We start from the raw sequence: 23768 nt of genomic DNA on the forward strand, positions 1-23768 counted from the left end.
TCGAATTAAATTCACCTATACATGGTCCAGGATAATAGATACTCACATGCCTGCTTTTGTATTCCTAGAAATGGTAAATTGTCTGGATTTGTATGGCTCCAGATTCATGGAATTTAATTTTTCAACAAAAAAATTTAAGAAAGTTCTTATTCTTTGAAATGCTAAATGAAAAAATACCTGCTGCCTTGCAGTGCTCTTGAGTAAGCGGAATGATTTAAGTTAATTTTCAAGGAGTAGATATCCTCGTCCCGTTTGGATTATGGTAAGACGTCACCACGTTTCAGTAATTTTTTTTTTAAAAAGCGGTTGTGGAAAATTAATAAATCATTGAAGGCAGTGTTAATAAATACATGTTTCTTTCATACAAGGAAATCAAAACAAGGTATAAATACAATTGTAGTTTTAAAAATATTTGAAAAACCCTTATTTTGCCTTAACGAAATATACATGGAACAGACGTTCGCTTGCAATAGTGCTTAAGCTGTTTCTAATGGTGTGTCTTTGTGTTTGTTCAATGTGTTGTGTTTCATACAATTTTTTGTTGTGTGGGTATAGATATTTTCTTGTTGAAAATTCAATTTTATAGATATAATTTTGAACCTGAACACTTCAGATACTCTTATCCAGTATCTATGTACTTAAATTGCTCCCTATATCGACTGAATTTTCTCCGATTCGAGGGATATGTTATTGAATGCTTAGAAAGGAAAATAAGCGAGAACCTTACCTGTACCATTCACGCCAGACGGTCGTATCCGAGCATCATATTTATTTGTTCCTAGAATTTGATCTAAAACTTTTTTCTCTTTTTCACGAAAATTTATTTTTGCATTATTTGCTCTGAAATATAAAAAAGAAAATTTTCAATTAAGAGCTTGGAAACCTTTGTTATTCTAAGATATTTCTAATTCTAAAATCAAAAATTGTTAAAAGGGCAGGAATTCATTAAAGCCATCTTTAAAGCCCTGCACTTCGCAAGGTAGTTAGCTAGGTTAATGAGCAAGTCGCTGCTCCAAGCACTCAGGCTTCATATGTACAGAGTGGAACACCACCGACTGATGGGTTGGAGAGTGGGGGCATTCCTCTTCTAGCAATGAGATGTGGGTAGTTGGGGGTGATATCATTAGACAGAGGAGGATGGGAGTTCCCTTGAAGCTTTACTCAGTCGCCAACATCGAGCAATCTGTGCAGCAGCGCACGTTTTGTGTGAAAGCCTATTCTGAAAACATGTCACGAGCCCAAGGATTGAAGACACCAGTAATCACGCTTGGACTGCGACCTCTTGCGTCGAGAGCAAGACTGTCAAGTATTTCCTCGAATTCGGACAGTGTCAGAATTGGTGGGGCGTAACAGCTGTACACATATACCCCGTTTATTTTTGCCCACACAAAGCCTACGGCTGTCTGACTCCCAGTACATTGTATGGCTTGTCGACTGCATGTCCATATCGCCGCTCCACCAGTCGAATCTGTTACCCATATGCCACCGTGGCGGTTTCTATAGGGTTCGCTAATGATGGCAATTCCCACCTTGGATTCGTATGTGGTCTGCTCGAGTAAATCCTGAGCGACCCTGCAATGATTGAGGTCAGCGCCTTCCTAAATTCCGGGCATTTAGCACTTCCGGCAATATGCCGGTAATCCCGTCTCTTCCTTCCTTCACACAATAAGCATTTGGGATCCCTGTTGTACTCTTTGGCCATGTGACCTTTCTCCCCACACCTTCTGCATCGATCGGATTGATCATTGTATGTAGACATCATGTTTTTGGGTCCATAATATGACATTCTCCCCAAGTGAGTTTTTAACTTGAGTTTTGAAGTCATCAGTTTTTCCCATGTTGGATTTTTTCAGCTTAAAGATGAGATTACCCTTCTGAGTCTCCCCCTCGAGCACCACCTTGTCGTGGTGGGGGAGCCTGTAGTAGTTTACTACTACACTAAGGGTGTCCAAAAATATGAATATGGAAACGATGAATTTAAACTCTCCAAGTGGTAAGAAGTCACAGACTTCGAATCCACCCGCGACCGTGAGCAATCATGTCGCGGCCGAGACGCGGATTTTGGAGACCTCACCACATTCATACTCGCCTACAGATCAATCTGTAGAAGGCATGCTTTCCGACTCAGTGGAAAGCTTGCACTTGGTGCCTACGGCGAAGGAAACTTTGGGAGAAACTGGAAATCCAACTACGGCTGAATTCTGCCTGTCAGAACCTTCTCCTTCATCCTTACCAGGAAGAGCGGAAGAACGGAAAGCTGGTGACGTGGACGCTACTGGTTTAACGACGGTGTGTGGAAATGGATCCAAGCGGTCCGGACACCGTGAACCTGGAAAGGCCCGAAGCCGACGGCAGAAGAGAGCACTGCGAAGGAAGATGAAGCATCATGGGAATAAGGACATGGACGTGGCTGTACCACTAGGCGAGGAAACGCCCAGAGAAATCGGATACAAGGAAGCGGAATCTCCGGCGGAAGGTGGGGATAAACTGGAAACCCCGGTAAGATCCACACTGGACGCCCCAGACTCTTCTGTCAGCGACAATAGACTAAGTTTATGTCGAAAAACATAAAGATTGGTCAAATCAACCTGCAGCATGCCAAAGCTTCCTCCTACCTGTTGGCAGCGAAAATGACAAAGCTGCAGGATTTCCCCTATATCTTTCTGGTGCAAGAACCGTGGGTTCGATTTAACAGAATCTGTGGCATTGGATCAGTAAAGGGGGCTAGGATCTTCTACCATAAAAGATCCATAAGACCGAGAGCTTGCGTCCTGATGTCAAGACGGTTAGAGGGAACTATGCTGAGACAATATTGTTCCCAGGACTTAGCTACGGTCATCATATGTACAATACCAAATAAATGGCGAGAGGAAAAACATCATAGTTGCCTCCGCTTATTTACCCTATGATTCTTTGTATCTGGTGGCGTATGCAGAATCATGCGTCTTGAACTCTTAATAGGTTGCGATGCGAATGCTCAATATATTTGTTGGGGCTGTAGCAAATGCAATCCAAGAGGAGAGAAGCTATTTGATTTCATCACTTCAGCTGGTCTTATGACTGCAAACGTAGGGTGCCCCAAATTGTTGTTGTTGCTCTGGGCTACGTGCCTTCGTCTTGGCAACAGGTTAAGGTAGTTTTCATACCGAAACCTGGGAAAGATGACTATTCTGTTCCAAAGAACTTCAGACAGATCAGCTTGACTTCATTCTTGCTGAAAGGTTTGGAGAGACTGGTGGAGCGTCACATTCGTGAAAACGCACTTAGGTCACACCCACTTAGTGAAAACCAACATGCTTACCAACGTGGAAAGTCCTGTGAGTCTGCTCTTCATTCTTTGGTCACAAAGATAGAGGATGCAACTTTGAATGGTGAGTACGCGATAGGGGTGTTCGTGGACATTGAAGGGGCTTTTGACTGTGCGCCTTTTCAAAAACTTTGTGATGCCGCCAGAGCGCATGGTGTTGATGATGCTTTAATTGAGTGGATCCATGTTATGCTAAAGCAAAGATTGTTGTGCGCTGAGGTAGGGGTCGATCGCTACCTGACTACAGAAGCGACGAAGGGCTGCCCCCAAGGAGGTGGGCTTTCGCCGCTTCTGTGGAGTATGCTGATCGACTCACTGCTATGCGAATTGCAAAATTTGCCAATACACGCTCAAGCTTATGCTGATGACGTGGCTGTGTTTGCTGTTGATCGGGATCTTGGAACGGTGTGTAGGAATATACAGCGTGCCGTTCATTTGATAGACAGTTGGTGCCTTAGACATGGTTTGTCAGTTAATCCAAATAAAACCACAATGGTTTTATTCACAAAAAGGAGAAAACTGGATGGACTTTGTCTCCCTGAGATGAGGGGTACTACCCTTCAACTCTCCGAAGAAGTGAAATATCTGGGAATCACTCTAGATAAAAAACTTCTTTGGAACAAACATGTAGAGGTAAAGATGAAACGAGCTCTCACAGCTTATGGGCTGTGCAGACGGACCTTTGCCTCGACATGGGGACTCAGGCCTCATGTGGTAATGTGGATATACGTTGCCATCATTAGGCCGATGTTCGTATATGCATCCGTAGTGTGGTGGGTTAAGGTGAGACAAAAAGGTTTTCACCGTAAACTAGACGCACTGCAAAGAACTGTTTGTCTGGGTATCACTGGTGCCATGAGCACGGCATCCGGCGCAGCTCTGAATGCACTACTCAATTTGCAGCCCCTGGATATATTTATTCAAAGCACTGCAATGAGAGCAGCTCATAGGCTAATTCGATTAGATCTATGGGAAAACAACGGATGTGGGGGGCACAGAGCATTGGAAGAGTTACTGGGAGGACTAAATCCAGTTCTTACAATGCCTTCCGATTCTCCTGTCCCCATACATTTGTTTGGTAGAAGATATGTAGTTACCCTGAAGCGTAGAGAGGACTGGGAAGACCCAGAGGAATGCGTGGCGGGATATACGGAAGTCTTCTACACCGATGGCTCAAAAACAGAAGAGGGTTCTGGAGCCGGAGTCTACCTCTCGAATAAAAACGAGAAGTGGGCTTTTCCTTTGGGACAATATGCCACAGTTTTTCAAGCCGAAGTTTATGCGATCCTAAGGGTGGCAAACTGGGTGATTGACGAGTGGTTGAAGGGCATGCGCATCGCAATCTGCAGTGACAGTCAAGCTGCACTGAGGGCATTGAGCAGTCCTTTGATCACCTCGAAAATCGTTCAGGAATGCAGAAACCGTTTGAACTCTATGTCTAGATTCAATACGGTGGGTACCTGATCACTGTGGCATAGAGGGAAATGAAATCTCGGACGCTTTAGCAAAAGAGGGGTCAATCTCCCCTATGCCGGGACCGGAGCCAGCAATTGAGGTATCAGTAGCATTGGCTAAATCTGTTTTCAAAAACTGGGAACAAGTTTCCCATAACGACAGGTGGCAGAGCTTAAATGCTGCTCGACACACCAAACTTTTCCTGCCAGAACCCAACATACGTACCGCAAAGTTTATCCTGTCGAAAAGCAGGAGGACTTGCAGGTGTATTGCGGGCATTCTGACAGGCCATAATTCACTAGCTGGGCATATGTTCAGAATAGGAATTACCGAAGATGATATGTGTCCCTCCTGTAATGAGGAAGCGGAATCCACGGAGCATTTCCTATGTAAACGCCTCGCCTATGGACGTCTCAGGCATCAGATCTTTGGTGCCGATGTCCTCCAATTGCGACAGGTAGGATCACATCCACTAACGGAAATCCTGCGATACGTTAACGAATCCGGAATATTCCATTAGACGGGGGAGGCGAGTACAATGGGCCAACACGGCCTGAGTGCTCAGAAGCTGTAGCTTCTCCCCCAACATACACACACACACACACACACCCTTCTGAGTCCTTCGAACCTTGCTGACATTTCCGCCTAGAACTTTTAGGTCTTGATCAGCTTTGACCTTTTCCAGTATCTCCGCGTAGGATAAATTTCCTTTACTGGAGATCACAATTGCCTCTGGGCGAATTCGCACTTTTGCCTCTTTCTTCGCCTTTTTATTAACTACTTTGGTTTTTATCCCTCTTGGATTTTATCGATTCGATTGCCGGAGCTCACCATTGGGGGACCTGCTTTCTTTCGTCGGTGCTTTTAGTTCCGTTTTTCGGAACTATTTGTATGGCCTTTTTCCTCTTAGGCGTCTGCTGATTTTCCAGAGGATCTACATCTTTTTCCCCCACTCTCTTGTTTGGTAGCAGATTAGGTATCACTTGTGTCACCTGTGACACCTTGGAATTTCGTTCATCCTGCTGCGATTTGTTGTAGAGTAGCTCTCACCATATTTTTTATGGCTTGGTGTACGTTCTGCTGTACTATTTTTGCACCAAACTGTGTGAAGGGTAATTCTGCTGCTTCAGGGCTCTGCTCTCCATGAGTCCTAACCGGATTACTACTTTTAAATAGTCCTTCACATTTGGCGTTCATTGACCTTCTTTCCGTTTTATCGTTTTTGACGTTTGGCATTGGTGGGGATCTCAAAGCGTTTCAGGTTCAATGTTGCCCTCGCGGTCGTGTTCCCGATCGAAATCGAATGGTTTCGTGGACGAATGCTTTCGGGACTACTGAAAATGTGTCGTCAATCAGACGGATGCACAGGAACACTCTCATTCCCCGAAAACATCCGAAGGGTTCGGGCCGTCATTGAACATTCTCCCCGAAGTTCATTACGGTGAAAGCCGAAAATTCTTGGCAATTCGAAGCGTTCCATTCATCAAATAGTTAAAGCCCATGTAATGTTGGTTTACGAAGCCAGACAACTTAATAATAATGTTGGCGCAACAATCTATATTGGATCAGGGCCTTGAAGTGTCTCACTTCATCCAGACAGCTTGCTTGTGAAAAAATGACGCCGTCATTTTCTTTTCGGACGAAGCACATTTTCCATCTTCCTGGATATGTAAACAAACAAAACATGCGTAAAACAACCGCAGGGATGTTCACCTGAGGCCTCTGAAACTCAAACACAGTTACAGTAAGAATGTATGTATGGTCAAAAGATCATCCTGAGCGGCCGGAGACAACCAAGACTGGAGAGATATACCATCAACCTAAAATGATGGCGAAATTTATTGTGAAAGTCCACCAGCAAAATATTGAAGCTCCATGCAAGTGCTCCGTTGACACGTGGTTGCATGCCTCTGTGCTAGCTAGGCTCGGTAATATGGGGGGGAGGGGGGTCCTTTCAGCAATTGGATCCCAAAATTTCGCTTGTTCTTTCCAATGCGTGGGTCCGCACCTTGAAAACTACTTCTATTTTTTGTGATAAGGAGTTTTGTGATGTTGCTGGGATGGTTCTCTGCTTGGATGTGTGCTTTTCGGTAAATGTCGAATTCGATTTTTCCTCTGTTATTGATAATGGGTAAGTCCAAGAAGGGTAATTGGTGATCGCATCTGGCCCGAAATCTTGGTAAAATTCCAAATTTTTCTACACGTTCCTTGATTCGCTTGATAAAGATGTCGCTGGTAAGTAGTGATAGCGGATTACCCATGTTGATATGGCTTGGCTGGCTGGTTTCGAAGTATCGATTCCTGAACATGAAGTAGCTTTCATTCATATTATACAAAGGGTAGCTAACTTCATATACTCGTATTGTGGTACCTTCCTTGTCCGTTTCCACGATGATTCGTCGATGTTAATTAGTTTTTCCTGTTAGTATGCCAGTGCTTCTTTTAGTGGTATACTAGGGAAGAGGGCTTTAATGTCAAATGAAACCATACCTTACCCATCCGAAAGTGTTTCCATGTTTCGAAGAAAAAAAAGTGACTATTCGGCATTTAAAAAATAAAAATAAAATTTGCCTTTTTGCATGGTAGCGATAAATATGGTTTCGATCACACCACGCTTCTAGATTTCGTCAATCCTTTCATTAGATACCCCACATGGCCACATTTTATGAAAAAACATTTTGCACCCTCCATTTACATGCATGGGGAACCCCCCTTAAACTTAACCTAAAATGGCGCCACTTGCTGAATGTAAAGGGAACAACAGATCACACGCTCTCACCAATTTTCGTGACAATCGGTCTAGCCGTTTCCGAATAAATCGGGTGTAACAGACAGACGGACAGACTTTCCGGCAGCCGAGAAACGAACGCAAGAGGACGTATATTACTCGAAGCTCTTTCCCGTCTGAATCTTGTAATGGCTAACATTGGATGCGTGAACACTTTCCAAAAGAGAGAAATGGGGTCTGTGATAGGTGTCACTTTTGTTAGTGATGTTTTAGCGACATATCTCCAGCGGTATGTCAGTGTAGAATACACGCATAGCGACCACCAGGCCATCATTTTTGAAATCATGCATGGTACACAAATGAAATGGTCTCGGGTGAGAGCTGAAAGGTGGGCAGCTAATAAGTTTGACGAGGAGATTTTCGAAAAAGTTCTGCAGCAAAATACAGCGCTTGAAGGAAGGGCAAAAGATAAAGCTTTACAGATCGGCGAAAAGTTGCGGCGAGCATGTGACGCCTCCATGCCAAGGTATGTTGTATCCCAGAAGGGAGTTCCGAACTTTTGGTGGAACTCTGAAATCGGAGAATGCCGCAAGGCCTGCCTCAATACCAGAAGGCGCAGTCAGCGAAATAGAAACCGATCTGGATACGAGCAGTTACATGAAGAACACAAAACACGCTCGGAAGAAATTACATGTGGCCATAATAAAAAGTAAAAGCAAACACTTTAAGCGATTGTGTAAGGAAGCTGTCACGAATCCCTGGGGTGGCGCCTATAAAACAGCAATATCGAAAGTCAAAGGCAAACGCTCCCCACCGCTTTCTTTTTGCCCTACTTTGCTTAATGAAATACTAATGGATCTTTTCTCACAGAATGTTAGTACCGCTAACATTCCCACTGTCAAGATAGATACCGCTGAAGTTTCCATGGTAAGAGAAAAGGAGGTCCTCGAAGCTGCGGGTAAGACTGTTGGAAATAAAGCACCTGGCTTGGATCGCATTCCCAATAAAGCTCTCAAGGCAGCATTCAAAATAGCTTCAAATATGTTTGCCGAGGCGTTCACCACATGGCTTAATGAACGAGGATTTCCTACACAATGGAAGAAGCGAAAATGAATACTAGTCCCCAAGCCAAACAAACCTGTGGGGGAAGCCACGTTCTTCAGGCCGATATGCCTTCTAAATAATACTGGCAAACTATTCGAACGAGTAATCTATAACAGATTACTTCCAATTGCGGAAAAGGATGGCGGTCTCAGCGAAAATCAGTTCGGTTTTCGAAAGAGGAGGTCTACAACGGATGCAGATGTTCTAGTAGCTAACACAGCTAAGACCGCACTTGACGAGGGCAAATGTTGTGCAATGATTACACTTGATGTAAAGAACGCCTTCAATTCCGTTAGATGGAGCAAGATACTTGAGTCCCTAATCAACTTAGGCGTGGCGAAGTACCTGGTGCGTATCGTTGCCGACTTGCCGACGGAGTTCCACAAGGGTCTGTACTAGGGCCACTCTTGTGGATTATTATGTATAACGGAGTACTGACGCTAGACCTTCTTACTGGTGTGGCCTCCATTGGTTTCGCAGACGATATTGGTGTGACGGTTGTTGCACGCCTTCTCGAAGAAGTCGAGCTTTATGCAAATGAAGCAGTCTATGAGATTAAATCCTGGTTAGAGAATGCTGGTCTACAGCTCGCAGCGTATAAGACGGAAGTAGTACTTATTACTAAGCGGAGAAAGTGCACTTCCTTGAAGATCAAAGTTGGAACGCAAACAATTCATTCCAAGCCTGCGCTTAAGTACTTAGGCGTAATGATTGACTAGAGGTTAAACTTCAGATTGCAAGTGGAAGGTGCAGCAATCAAGGCATATAACATCGGAGCGCGGGTTGCGAGGATGCTACCAAATATAGGTGGCCCAAGGCTGAGTCATCGACTGCTTATTTCGAAGGTGGTCAGTTCGATCCTACTGTATGCAACCCCAGTATGGGCAGATGCACTGAAAAATATAGTAAATAAGAGAAAGATTGGAGCTGCGTATCGCATAAGTGTACTCCGAACATGTTACGCTTACAGAACAATATCCGATGAAGCAGCTTGCGTGATAGCAGGAATGGTCCCGATTGAGATTCTGGCGATAGAGATACAACGACTTTACTATCGAACGTATCTCACCGTAGAATCTCCTGTCCGTTGGGGACAGTTCACATGAACTGAAACTGGCGGGGAATGGCAAGAGAAGTGGGACGAGTCAGAAAAAGGCCGTTGGACTCACAAAATCATATGGGATATCCGGAAATGGATCGAGCAACCTCACGGCGAAGTAGGTTTCGACCTAACTCAATTCTTGAGCGGACACGGAGGCTATCGAGCATATCTGTATCGATTTGGGCGTGATGATTCGCCCAAAGTGCCCAAATATTGCAGAGGACGCAGAACACGTTTTTTTTTTCTTTGCCCCAGATTTGAAGCCCAAAGGGCTACATTAGAAGCAACAACCGGGGAGCACTTTACACCCACCCGAAAATATAATGGAACTTATGGTGAAAGCAAAGGGGATATGGACCGAAGCCGAAAAAGTGATTGCAGCCATGGGAAGGAAGATTGGGCAGGAAGAAGTCATCCGAAAGGAGGAACGCGAGAGAAACACGAATATTGAGGGGGTCATCCCGTGTGGAGGCCGTTTTTTTGCCTTTTTTGAAAAATTATTTTGGAGGACTGGATAAAGACCGAAAGGAGGAACGCGAGAGAAACACGAATATTAAGGGGGTCATCCCGTGTGGAGGCCGTTTTTTTGCCTTTTTTGAAAAATTATTTTGGAGGACTGGATAAAGATAGAAACGTGATTTTTTCACCATATGTTTATTGATATCTCTAGTATATACTCGTATGATAAATTTTTCAGCTTGATATCGTAGCTAGTTTTTGGAATACGTTACAATTTATGCACCCACCTCCAAAAAAGGTGTTTTTCTGCTGCCACGCTGGAGGCCGCTGTGTTCACCTGAGGAAAAAAACTAAACGGCATTTTAATGTGGACAATATTCCACGGTCCACTAGGATAATTAGAAAATATTAAAAGGTAAATTTTTGGTGGGCTTTTAAACTTAATTTTTTTAAATTTTGGTGTTTTTTTACGGCCTCTTTTATGAATAAAAAAAAAATGACCCGTCCGATTGCAATTATCCTAGTTTGCGGACCGTAGAAATATGTATTAAAGAAGTCGTGAAAATTTCAAAGAATTTGGTTGGATCGATTTTGAGCTATGGTGGCAGCCGATTTTCAAGATGCAGTTTCGAGAAAAACGCATTTGAAAATTTTAACTCACCATTAATCTGCTATACCTGGTGCATAGAGAGCACCCTCCGTTTCTTCAAAAAAGTCTCGTAAAGCCGATTGTTGCTCTCTGGTTTCAATTCTGGCTCTTTTAGCGAGGTCAGTCGATCGTCGTTCGGACCGTCAAATTCGCGCTTCATTACGGCGGGCGACATAAACCTGACCTAAGTGACCAACTTGACATACCATTGTCACTAGGATTTTGAGAATGCCATTGAATCCTTCATTGAAAATAATTACAGCCAGAAAAGTGGCTATTTCTACGACCTTGGTCCCAGAATGAAGGTGTTTAGGAGCGTAAGTCCAGATAAATGCATTTAAGGACTCATTGTTATTCTCACTCATTGTTTCTGCTCCTAAACAGTAGATTGGTTTGATGACTGTTTGAACTTCTTCAGTCAAAGGTGCCTTCTCGTGGTGGAAACTATCCAGTTCTCCTTTAGCTTCCGCTTTGTGCCATTTGCACCTACTGTCCTCGCCTGCTGGACAATTTTGTTGCTGAGGATTTTCGTCTGTAGAACATTTATGGAAAAAAGTTGCCCAAATTTCTTGTTTCATTCCTTCTATCGAATTTGCGTGGCGACGAATAGCTAGCCCAAAAAATATAGTGAGGTCGTTAATAACCTTATCAATAAGTTTTCTAGCCCCTTTTCCACCAATGCCTTTGTGATTCTTTGCATTTCTAAGCCGCGTTCCCATTCTTTTCTCGACATATCCTACGCATTCCTTTTTTTATTACTACTACTTTTTATTATTTGCAGAAGTTTGTAGAAATACTGGAGAAAACTCCAGCAAAATCCAATATACAATATACAAAACTTGTCGCAATTGGAACATCCATGTTCATGCTTGCTAAAAGTTTCTTTGCTGATGTTGATGCGAAGTCCTTTTTCTTCTCTGATAAGTATCGATTCCCATGAAATACTGGTTTTTTAGTGCGAGCATGACGTTGAACGATAAAGCGATCTCCCTTCGTACAATCCATTTAAAAAAATCACTGACCACACAGACAGCACTATGTGAGGAGCATAACGTACTTCTCCATTGGCTTATAGCATTGACCAGAGATATTGAAATCGCTCAGTTCTGGGCAGGTTACTGCCATTGCCAGAACTCAGCGATTTAAATATCTCGAGTCAATGCTATCAGCCAATGGAGAACTGCGGAATGAAATTGTTTCACGCATTAATGCAACCTGGATGAAGTGGCATTCCCCACCTGGTGTGCTTTGTGATCGACGTATCAGAACACATCCCAAATCTAAAATTTACTGCAATGTCGTCCGTCTGCCGCTCTCTATAGTTCTGAGTGTTGGCCAACTATAAAGGACAATGAACGGCGTCTTGCGGTAATGGGAACGAAGATGTTGCATTGCACTGGTGGCGCGACACGTTTTGATTACGTCTGAAATGAGAATATCCGCGATCGATATGGGTTTGCACCGATCGTGGAAAAACTGCATGAGAGGCGTTTTCGATGGTGTGGTCATGTAATTCACGCTAACGAGAATTCAACAACCAGTATTGGTCAGAACATCGAAAGCAATGGTAAGCAACCAAAAAGCCGGCCAAACAATGGTGGCTTGATACGCTGGATGGGGATTTAAAGGTCTCGAGACTACATCCTGATCAGGCATTTGATAAAATAAAATGGCGAAACCAATCACGACGAGCTGACCCCGTTTGTGAACTGAAGGCTGAAGAAAAAGAAAAAGATGTAAGGAGCCCTCTTTTTTCTGGAAAGCGATTTAAATAAATCATTTGATGGAAAGCCCTGTATTGATAATAGTCAACCTCATACGCTTCACACTGTGAGTTTAATATTATTAGCAAATGCCAACAATTTAACCAATATCAAATATAAAACAAGTCAGGAAACCGGAAGCTAGACGCTTCAGGTACGAAAGGTTTTGTGTATTTCTTTTATAAAGAAGAAATTTGGGTGTGCATTTGTCCTATTGGCATGTAGCACGTAAAATATGCATATATTACGTAAAAATATCCACTTTCAAGTGATATTGACATTCATAGTCTTAAATTTGCAGAGGAGCGACAGTTTTGACCTAGTATAACTTTGTTAGTAACAGTGGGATTTTCACCAAATTTGGCAGGGTTATGCTCAATGCTGTATTCTATATTGCTGTGTGATTCTAGGGTGAACTTAAGGGGGGTTTTCCTGCCAATTACTAAAAATTATAGTAATGTACTATTATTAACTTTATTTGAACAGGTTGTAATGATATGAGTGGTAATAGGAGAGGACCGATAAGAGGAGGAGTGACCGATAACGACCTAGAGGGCAGAGCTATCCCAAAAATTTAAACAAATTGGCTAAATTGACCGTGAAGGTCCGCCCACAAAGATTGAAGCTCCATCAAAGTGCTCGGTCGACACGTTCTTGCACGCCTCTGTGCTAGCCAGGCTCGGGAATGTGGGGGAGTCCTTTGAGCGCTTTGATCCCTCACGCTTCACTACTACAAAACAACGTGTCTATTCCGATGCGTGGGTCCGCACCGGATTCTACAATAGACGTTAATTAGGATTTCGCGACGGCCTATCGAATGATAAACAGAACGCGAACTAAAATTGGAAATGAGAAAAAAAAACGGCTCGACACCGCGCGTGGAACCGTAAGTCTCCGGACCCGAGTGCCGCGATCAAAGAGGGGAAGATCCACGACGGATCACCGTCTTAACTATTGTCTCTTCCGCCTCAGATCTTGTATGAGGCGCGGCCTCTGAGGTTCCCATCCTTCCTCGACAACCTCAGGCCAGTTATTCATAGGTAGCATATAGTGGCAGCCCTCTGCTTTTTTAAATATTTCGGTTGGATAGTTTCTGAGAATGGGTCCGTTAAGAAAATGGTCACTTTTAGCCTCCCGCACTCCCCACCTTTTCAACAAATGTCAAAACTAAAAACGCCTTCGAAAAGTACTGACCGAAACCTTTAATTTGATACCCCACATGACTATATTTGATGAAAAAAATTGACCTTTTGCATGTATGAGGACCCCTCCTTAAATTCGACGTAAAAGGATGTAACTCACTATATGCGTGAGCGTTCACAGTTTCCATCTTTCTACCAAATTTGGTGTCAATCGTTACAACCGTCTCCGGACAGACGGACAGACAGACAGTAAACCGATTTTAATAAGGTTTTGTGTTCTTCTTTAATGGAATTTTAATATTTCACTCGAATTTCAATTATTCTCGTTATTTATGACGTCAGCATCTTATTTGTATGGCTTAGAATGCTGTTAATTAGCACAAAATTGATAAGTTTGAACTTCTATGTCGATGCAAAATTTAGTACACTTACGATGAACCTAAGGGGAGTTTTTTAGTCTATTTCTAAAAGTTGTTAGTATACTATTAATAAGTTTATTTGAGCAGATATCGTAATGGGATATATTTTGAGGCCTAAATTTCATCTAGGCGCACCACCCTGATTTTTTTCGGATTTTTAGGTTGGGTAGCTTTCAAAAATGAGTCCTGTCTCACTTCAAGTGCGTACATTTTGACTCCTTACTCACGCACTTTGCAATTTATGCCAAAACTAATATCAGTTTCGGAAACAAATCGAGACCTTTCATTTGATACCCTACACAACTATATACGGTAAAAAAATTTTTTGAATCCCTCCCTTTGCATGTATGGGAAGCCCCCCTTTAAACTCCACCTAAATTTATGCCACTGTATGCGTGGGATTTCATAGCTCCCATCTGTCCACCAAATTTCGTTCTGATCGGTTTAGACGTTTTAGAGAAAAATGCGTGTGACAGACAGACAGACAAACAGACATTGAATCGATTTTAATAAGGTTTTGTTTTACACAAAACCTTGAAAAAGATTCGATTCTCTTTCTCATCGAGTACTCTAGCTGCGGCTGCAAACTCCTTACCTGTTTAACACTGTAATTTCTGAACGACTCGGAATATCGGAAAATCCCTTTGCCCACATATTCTCCAATATACATAGATACAATTCATGCAAAAAAAATCGATTTATCCAACTCGACACATGGGATGACCCCCTTAACATGAGCGCAGAATAAATTCTGATCCAGCCCTGCGAGGTAATACCAAATGGGAGTCCCGCGGGGAGAGAGGAAGGAGAGGGAAGTGGTTTCAGTGGGTAAGAGTCCCACATAACTGTGTGGCAGGAGCCTGCGATAGCTTTTGAAGCTTTCCACTTTCCATCGGACAGACGGACAGACAAACATCGACTCGATTCTAATAAGGCTTTGTTTGACACTTCCTGCTGGGCAACCCCTCCTTAACTCCACATAAAATCAGGTCCTATTACTAAGTTTCCATATGTCCACCAAATTTCGTATCAACCACTCTGCTTTCGAGAAAAGTGCGTGTGATGGGCAGACAGTAATCCGATTTTAATAAGCTTCTATTTCGCACAATTATAAGGACATAGTTGGCCTGTGCGGCAGAGAAGCGAATACAGAATAAAAGGACTGCAGGCAAATTATCCTAGAGGTGAAGGACCGATTTGGTTCCCCGCGCCATTGAAATATACAATTTCTCTTTAGTCATCATTGACTCTTAAGATTATCCGGATTTGTTGCTTATCAAAATTGCAAATTACAGATATGAATCAGGGGAAACCAATTATGAATCCATTTAAGATAAATGAAATAGAATAATCTCCCTTAATTAATAAGACTGAACCTTTCCAATTTGCGTTGCTACAATGTGTTAAAATTAATGTGCCCAACATAAATAAATCTAAATTAATGTATAAATCTGTTTAGATAGTCGATTATCGATAGTGGAATTCTTAATAAATTTCAATACCATCGTAAATTACATTCCATCCATCCATAATCCATTATACTTACAATGAAGCGCTACAGATGCAAGCAAAGCAAAACACCGCCCAAAAGCATTGCCCAGTGCCCATGATCCCGTTGGTCGTTTGTATGAGCCTGAAAATAGAAATAGAAAGTCGCCTTTTCATTATTAGTCCACAAAGCATTAATATCTGAATAGCGGGAGTGTTTGCATGCAAGAATCTATGAATAGTTGGTCTAAACCGAGAAAGATACAATGATATCTTCGCTCCTAAAAAATTGTCCAGTTTGTATCTTTTCCGACTTCGTAGACAATATGTTTTGTACTGGTCACTTTTTGCCTGGGGGACATATCTTTGAAAGTTTCCTTTAGACTGGAGATGGACTGCAATGTCTCCAACGAAGTTGGCGTTCGCGCCACTCATGAAAGGAAAATTCGTTGCAGACTCATTGTCTCCATGTCAAGTGACATCATAAAGCGCAGTGGAAATCTAACGATCGCAATGGGAAAGCACCACAATGGACTAGTCTGCAAATGAATGCTTTTGTCCAGTTCCAATCGTTCATGGTGGTAGCTTTCTATTAAGCGGAGACAGGATGCACTCGGCTGCATCTACAACAGCGGCTGGAAGGTTGGCCAACCGTTCAGTATCGCTATTCGTTTGCATTGTGGGAAAATATGCCAGCACGTATTGTCTGGTAATCACTTTGCATTAAATAGATTTGTCTGCATTCTAGCCTGCATCGCTCGTGGAGGGCATATGGGTAGCGTAACGAACACATATGCTAGGTTTGATAGTATTTTAACAAAGGGGTAAGTAAGATGACCTCGTAACGAATAATTACCGGGCTTTGCACGTATTTTTATCAATGAATATTTCTTGGAAGCTTTTCAATAATTACTTACCTAAAATGAGGGTGACTTTTCATTCAGATATATCAAAGATGTCCAATCATGTCCCTAATCATCGTCATCATCATCGTATTCACATTTCTTGAAGCTACATAAATTACGGGTTCCTTAAGGTTAAGTGCTCTTCTATGCATGCTTCCTGCCAGAGAATCCTAAACTAAATACCAGACAGGGTGGTCAAAGGATAGTATAGTCCCAGGGCGAAACGTGGATTGGTACCAACGATGGAGCATAAAACCTGGGAAACGCCTGCTGAACCAACACCAATAGCTATACTACGAAACCCTATCTCCACCTCTACGTGGTGACCGCTGGGAGTTCTTTCTTATACAGGGTGCGCAGCATAACTTCCTTTTTTTAAAATGCGCGCCACTCAGTTAGTTGATGTCATAGCGGGGCGCTAGTGGTCTCGTTCCAGAGGGGATACTGTAAAGTTTTGTCCCGACACGGTTCAGTTGCCATCATGCGTTGGAATAATGAGGAGCGTGCCTTTGCCGTTGAGGTTTACTTTTCAAGCGGATGTTCGGTTATTGCAACACAGCGTGCATTTCGGAATCGCTTTAATTTAGCCCCGTTGGCTCCCGTCCCAGACCGCAAATCAATTGTTACATGGGTCACTACATTCAGACAAACCGCAAGTGCGACAAAAGGAAGAACTGGAGTCCCTCGGCCCGTTAGATCATCTGAGATCATTGAAGCAGTGAGAGCGACAATGTTGCGATCGCCACGGCGTTCTGCGTGCAAACACGCATCTGCCCTTGGACTATCCGATCGTTCTGTGAGAAGAATTCTTCGTGATTATCTTCATTTTCATCCCTATAAGATGGCAGGAACTTTCAGAACGTGACTTCAATTCTCGGATGAACGCGTGTGAGCTTCTTCTTGATGTCGTTCCCGAGGGTGCTATTGTTTTTTTTAGCGATGAAGCCCATTTTCATTTGTGTGGGTCGGTTAACAAACAAAACATACGCTACTGGGCTGACACCAACACTCGAGAATTGCATCAAAAGCCTTTGCATTCACCCAAAGTCACGGACTGGCGATACGTGGGCTCCCATAGCTTACATAGGGATTCCAATGATAATGGACCGCAGATTATTCAGTTACCGGTATCCCACGAAATAGTTGTTGGAAGTACCTGGTTTGAGCAGAAAGCGGTCCACAAATATACGCGGGCCTCTCCGGACGGGACCACTTTCAACCAAATTGACCAAGTGCTGATTGAACACCGCCACCTCTCAGCCTTGATGAATCTCAGAACATATAGGGGGGCCAATATAGACCCGGACCACTATCTCGTTGACATGGTGCTCCGAGCTCGAATTACGAGACCACCTACAATCCCCTCTGACGATCAGGTGAGAGCGAATACTGAAGCCATTCACAACACAGCCCTCCGCAACACCTATAGAGGCGAAATGGCAGTGAACAGAGGTCCTGAAGATCAAGCATCACTAAATGATGAACTACCTGAAGAACCTTATTATTGATACGGCCACAAATATACTTGGCCCTAGCCGCAAGAAAAGTCGGAATGGCTAGTTTGATGATGAATGTAAGCTAGATACGGAACGGAAGAATGCCGCATACCGAGTAATGTTGGATTCTTAAAGAACGCGGGGACGGGCAGATACTTATCACGAACTCCGTTGACCGGAGAAGTGACTTCATAGACGGAAAAAGGAAGCCTGGGAGAACCAGCAAGTTTGTGAACTCGAAAAGTACAGGGAGCAACCGCACCAGGCACGGAAGATTTATCAACAAGTCAGCAGGATGAAGCCTTATACACCTCGATGCTCATCCTGCTGAGACAAAGATGGAATTCTGATTTCTGACAGAATGGATATATTAGAGCGATGGGTTGAGTATTTTGATGAGCTACTGAACAACTAGAACATCGGAGAGTTGAAGGTCCCGCCAACTGAAGACGACGGACTAATACTGCCACCACTAAGTATAGGAGAAACAGTCCGAGGAATTCATCGGCTTAAAAATTATAAGTCGCCAGGAACCAATGGAATTAGTTAAATATGGAGGCGATCAATTACACCAAGTGGTTCATCAACTTGTGCTCAAGGTATGGGACAGCGAATCAATGCCTGACGATTGGCAACGAGGCATTATCTGTCTCATACATAAAAAGGGAGATATCATACAGTGCAACAATTATAGAGGTATCACCTTGTTGAGTACCATCTATAAGATATTCTTCAGTATCTTAATAGGCTGGATAGCTCCATATGCTCAGAATATCATTGGTCCATACCGAAGAGGCTTTACTCCAGGCAAATCAGCAACAGATCAGATTTTCTCTGTGCGGCAAGCGATGGAAAACTGTTGGAATGTGGGCATTAGTTGCACAATCTTTTCATCGACTTTAAAGCCGCCTATGATAGCATAGTCAGGTTAAAACTGTACACGGCCATGAGAGAATTCGGTATCTCAACGAAATTGATAATGCTGACTAGCCTGATTACTCTTAAGACCATTCAACATCAACAACGGTCTACGACAATGGGATGCCCTATCATGCGTCCTCTTTAATCTGGCCCTGGAGAAAATTATCCGTGATGCTGAGATAAATGGGAGGGGTACGATCCTCTTTAAGTCCACCCAACTACTGGCCTATGCTGACGATATCGACATCATGGGAAGAACCACCCGAGACGTACAAACTGCCTTCATCCAGATCGAGCAGGCGGCGCGAGATCTTGGGCTGCACATCAATGAAGGCAAGACAAAATATATGGTGGCAACGTCAGCACCGAAGACCAACCAACCAACAACATCAAACCGCACTGGTCAAACGGGAAGAATAAGGATAGGAGAATACAACTTTGAGACCGTTGATAATTTCTCCTATCTAGGGTCGAAAATCACAACAGATAACAGCTACGACGATGAAATCCGCGCATGGTTGTTGGCAGTCAACAGAGCATATTTCAGCTTAGAAAAACGCTCCAAACGTCTTATCATAGGGTCAAAGCTCTTACTGTACAAGACAATGATCTTGCCAGTCCTCATGTATTCCTCGGAGACTTGGGTTCTTAGCAAAAAAAAAACTGCGAACTCTTGGCCGCGTTCGAGACAAGAATCCTCCGAAGAATTTTTGGCCGCCTATATGAGGATGGACAATTCCGTAGCGTACATATCGACGAAATCTATGAGCGATACCATAACCGTCAGGTTGTGGATAAAATCCGGCTCAATAGGTTACGGTGGGCGGGTCACCTAATCCGTATGGATAAGGATGATCCAGCACGGAAAGTCTAGGGCAATATCTACGGTAGAAAAAGAAGACGAGGCAGACCCTGTCTGAGATGGAGCGATGGCGGAGGTCAGGACGCGAGACAACTTTTAGGGATATCGAATTTACCACGGCGCAAAACCGGGATGTCTGGAGTTCCATATTAAGGCAGGCCTAGACCGAATACCGGTTATTGCGCCGTTAGTGATGATGATCATCATCATCATTATGAAGGAGAAACCGTAATTCAACCACTCAAACGTTGAGCAAGACCTATCGAGGCATGATCTATCCCCTTTACACAATCACAAACATGTATGACTGCGAACGGGATTCGAACCCTAGGTTGGAGCTCGAGATCACGAAGTTGATACCAAAACGCTCCATCTTGAATTACTTAAGATGAGGAGTTTACCAGAAAGTCAGTCGGCTCTCCTCTGATTCAAGCCTTTCCCCAAATAAATTCCCCAGGCTAATTATCGCATTTAGCATATTCCACAGAGTCTTTTTTTTCTTTTGGAAATTTGGGCGAGCGAGCAGGGCAAGTTTCGGGTTTTTGGGTGCATTGACGCATTACCGATAGACCGTGCGTCCTAATAAACTGGGTCAAGTTGTCATTCATTTTCTCATGTTGTCTTTAACTTCTCTAGTTGATAAAGGGATGAGCTCGTTGCATCTTATATATATATGACTCCCTCCTCCACCACCCTTCTGCGTTCTCCCTTTGGTTCGGGTAGATTTTGTGTTCTGATGTAAAATAAGGGATGTATTTCCTCCGCGGAAAGAGCGATTGGGATCATACTTCGTATAATGTAGAACGCCCTTCTGATGTACTTCCAGAGGAGCAGAGACCCACAGCGCAATTAAGCAGTATATTGGGTTTGGCTCTGTTTTCATTGCAAATACATCCGTCGAAATCGGAGCTACGTTTAGTTTACGACTGTACCTTAGTCCTTCTAAATTTGGGGTCATACTAGGCAGCGATGTGCTCTCATTTCTTGCTCTGTCGTATCAATCATAACAGTGGGATATTTGAAAATTGAGCTTGATACGGTAATATGGTTACCAACCAAAATGTGGATCCTGTCCTTCGTCCTTCATTTAGTGATCACTATCATCATCGTTGTTTTTCCACTAGATTTAGCTCTATCCTTTTCAGCCATGCACTGACAGTTTCTTCGACTGTACTTCAGCTCTCTCTGAATCTTTCACAATTACGACTAGCACTAGGTAACTGTGGAAATTCTCATCAAAAGTTAGCTCTTTACCAGTTTAGCTTAATAGCTCTACACTACAATTGTACTCAGAACATTTCCACTTCACTTGGCTGAACCTAAAGAGTTCTTGGAGTCCAGCATCACCGTCGATATCCAGCGACTACAGTGTCTCATTAGTGGGAAACTTGATTACTTTGGTATCTAATGCTACAAGAGATCTTAGTGGAGTAGAAATGAGGTCTACACCGGATCCTTTTCAGAAAAACTCAAAACTTGGGAGGTCAACGTTACCCCTAGGTAGTCGAGATTCGTCGCGAGACTCGGAACGGAATTGGAAAGTCTCCGGGCACCTGACATAATTATCGATGCTGTTAAAAACAATCGTGGAAGACAGCCAACTATAACAGCGTTTATTTTTTTGGGAAACGCATAAATGAACTCTGTGAGTTCATTAAGGAGGGGCGGAATATCCACCAAAATATCAGGGCTCTGATACATGGCATTAAGTTGTCCTATTTAGGGCGGTGGAGGAGAAAAACCCCCAAGCGTCATGTGGGAGATGCAGATGACGCCTCTTCAACATAAGGTAGATGAGAACATGGGCAAACGGAGTAGGGAAGGAATAAGTGAATCCTATGGTGTCCAACAAGCGGCCAACAAGAAAAAGGTCTCTTGTCCGAAGAAAGCTGCGCCGGAGAAAGTTTCGGGTAGTTCTTCCTACAGCTCGTACACCCGAAAAATGGTGGATGGTGAAAAGCGGCAGAAGGAAGAAAAGAAAATTCCTTCGAAAACAATAATTATTTCCAAGAAAGGAGATATGTCCTACGCCGATATCCTTCGGAAAGTCATAGCCGATCTAGAATTGATAGACTTGGGCGACAATATGAGTCGTATCAGGCGTAAACAAAAGGGGATCCGATGATGGAGCTAAACAAATCTAGCGAAAAGACAGTGGATAGTTTTCGCGGTCAGGTGGAAAAGGTGCTGGGTGAGCAAGCAGATGTTAAAGCTTGAAAGCAACAGATAGTAATCGAGTACAAAGACCTAGACGAGGCCACATCACGAGACGAGATCTGTGTTGCGTTTAGGGAACATTTCAACCTTAGCGAAATAGAGGAAAGTGCCATCGAAAGGATGAAGAAGGCATATGAAGATACACAGATCCTTATTATTAGTTTGCCGGTGAAATCACGGATTAAACTGATTACAGCGGGCAAGGTAAGAAGAGGTTGGCTCGTATGACGACTTAGGGAGCAAGTATCTAAGATAAGATGCTTCAGATTTTTCGATTTTGGTCAGTTTGCGGCAGCATCTACTAGTGAACATGATAGGTCGAGAAGGTGCAGGAAGTGTGGAGAAGAGGGCCACCTTATCAAAGACTACACAGGAAATTGACGATCCATGTTGGGCGAAGGGAAAAAGGAAGTGGACGACCAGCACGTTGCAGGTGGTGGCTGGTGCCCGACATATAGGAGGGAGATGAATCGTAGGGCTAAAGGAGGTTGATACAAATCAACCTCAGCCATTGCGAGGCAGCTCAAGACTTACTCTCGCAAGTCACTCGGGAGTCAAATGTGGACGTGGCAGTAATATGTGAACCTTGCCGAAATAACGGTGGTGCTACGTGGGGAAACGCGGCGATATGAACATGTGGACGGCAAGCCATTCAAGAAACAATGGCGTTCCCAGGAACCCACTTTGTAAGGACAAAAGTCAACGGCGTCCATATCTACAGTTGTTATGCTCCTCCAAGTGGAACATTAGCGCAATATGAGGAGATGTTAGACAGCTTCGTGTTGGATGGGACTATAGCCCTAAAATCATTGCCGGCCATTTCAATGCGTGGGCCTTAGACTGGGGAGCTCGAGTAACAAACACCAGGGGCTAAATCTTGCTTGAAACCTTTGCGGAGTTGGGTATTGTACTAGCCAACGTTAGATACGTGCCCACCTTCCGAGGCAGAGGGCTAAGCTCAATCGTCGATTTGACCTACCTCAGTACCTTATTGGCGAGAGGGGTGGTCTGGCGGGTGAGTGAAGTAAACACCCACATTGACCACCAGACCATGTTTCTTGACATCAGGAACGGAGGTGGCAACAGTCGAATGAGCAACAGTAGCGGAAAAACCAGGAGAGCTGGGTGGTCGGGGGGTTTCGAGGAAGAGACATTCCTGGTGGCATGTGGCTCTACAATGCTGCGACGGAACTTTCACCACAGAACGACAAAAGGGAAGCCAGAACATCGGCACTCAGAGAAGGAATACCGCAATCTTCGAAGTAGCCTTAAGAAGGCTACATGGGAATGTAAGCGGAATTCCTACAAGCAGTTGTGCCTTGAGGCAAATGCGAAGCCGTGAGCTGCTGCTTACAAGGTTGTAATGAACAAGATTCGTGGACAAAAATCATCCCAACTGACGTGCCCGCGACTTTTGTTCAAACTAATTGCAATACATTTCCCAAAAGAGGAAGAGAGTGGACCTCAACCAACGGTGCTACAGGACGCCTTCATAATCCCAGGGTTTACCGAGGAGGAACTACGGGAGATCTGTGGACGAATTGGGGATAATAAGACTCCGGGATCGGATGGAATTCCGAACAAAGCTCTGAAATTGGCTGCTAAAACTAGGCTCACATGGTTCATAAGTACGTTTGAATCGTGCATGGTGGAAGGAGTGTTTCCCGCGCAGTGGAAAAGACAGAAATTGGTGCAGCTACCGTAGCTACAAAAACCATCTGGCGCACTCTCTTCATATCGCCCTATCCGGG

At 43.7% G+C, this 23768-nt stretch overlaps 1 protein-coding gene across 25 annotated transcripts in view; it reads right to left on the minus strand.

Annotated features, from left to right (window-relative positions):
- Positions 1–23768, minus strand: part of LOC119658719 (glutamate-gated chloride channel) — a 211076-nt gene that overhangs the window by 125928 nt on the left and 61380 nt on the right. For 13 of the 25 annotated variants that reach the window (XM_038066354.1, XM_038066351.1, XM_038066367.1 and 10 more), the window contains exons 2-3: positions 15675–15761; positions 728–840 (exon numbers count right to left, since the gene is read on the minus strand). In XM_038066354.1, coding sequence (XP_037922282.1) covers positions 728–840; positions 15675–15761 — 200 coding nt within the window. Of the gene's footprint in view, positions 1–46; positions 65–177; positions 695–727; positions 841–15674; positions 15762–23768 lie in introns of those variants that run through there. The other 12 variants (XR_005250276.1, XR_005250278.1, XR_005250277.1 and 9 more) reach the window with 3 other exon arrangements.

The sequence above is a fragment of the Hermetia illucens genome, chromosome 6, assembly GCF_905115235.1.
Source record: "Hermetia illucens chromosome 6, iHerIll2.2.curated.20191125, whole genome shotgun sequence".
Classification (NCBI taxonomy): Eukaryota; Metazoa; Arthropoda; class Insecta; order Diptera; family Stratiomyidae; genus Hermetia; species Hermetia illucens.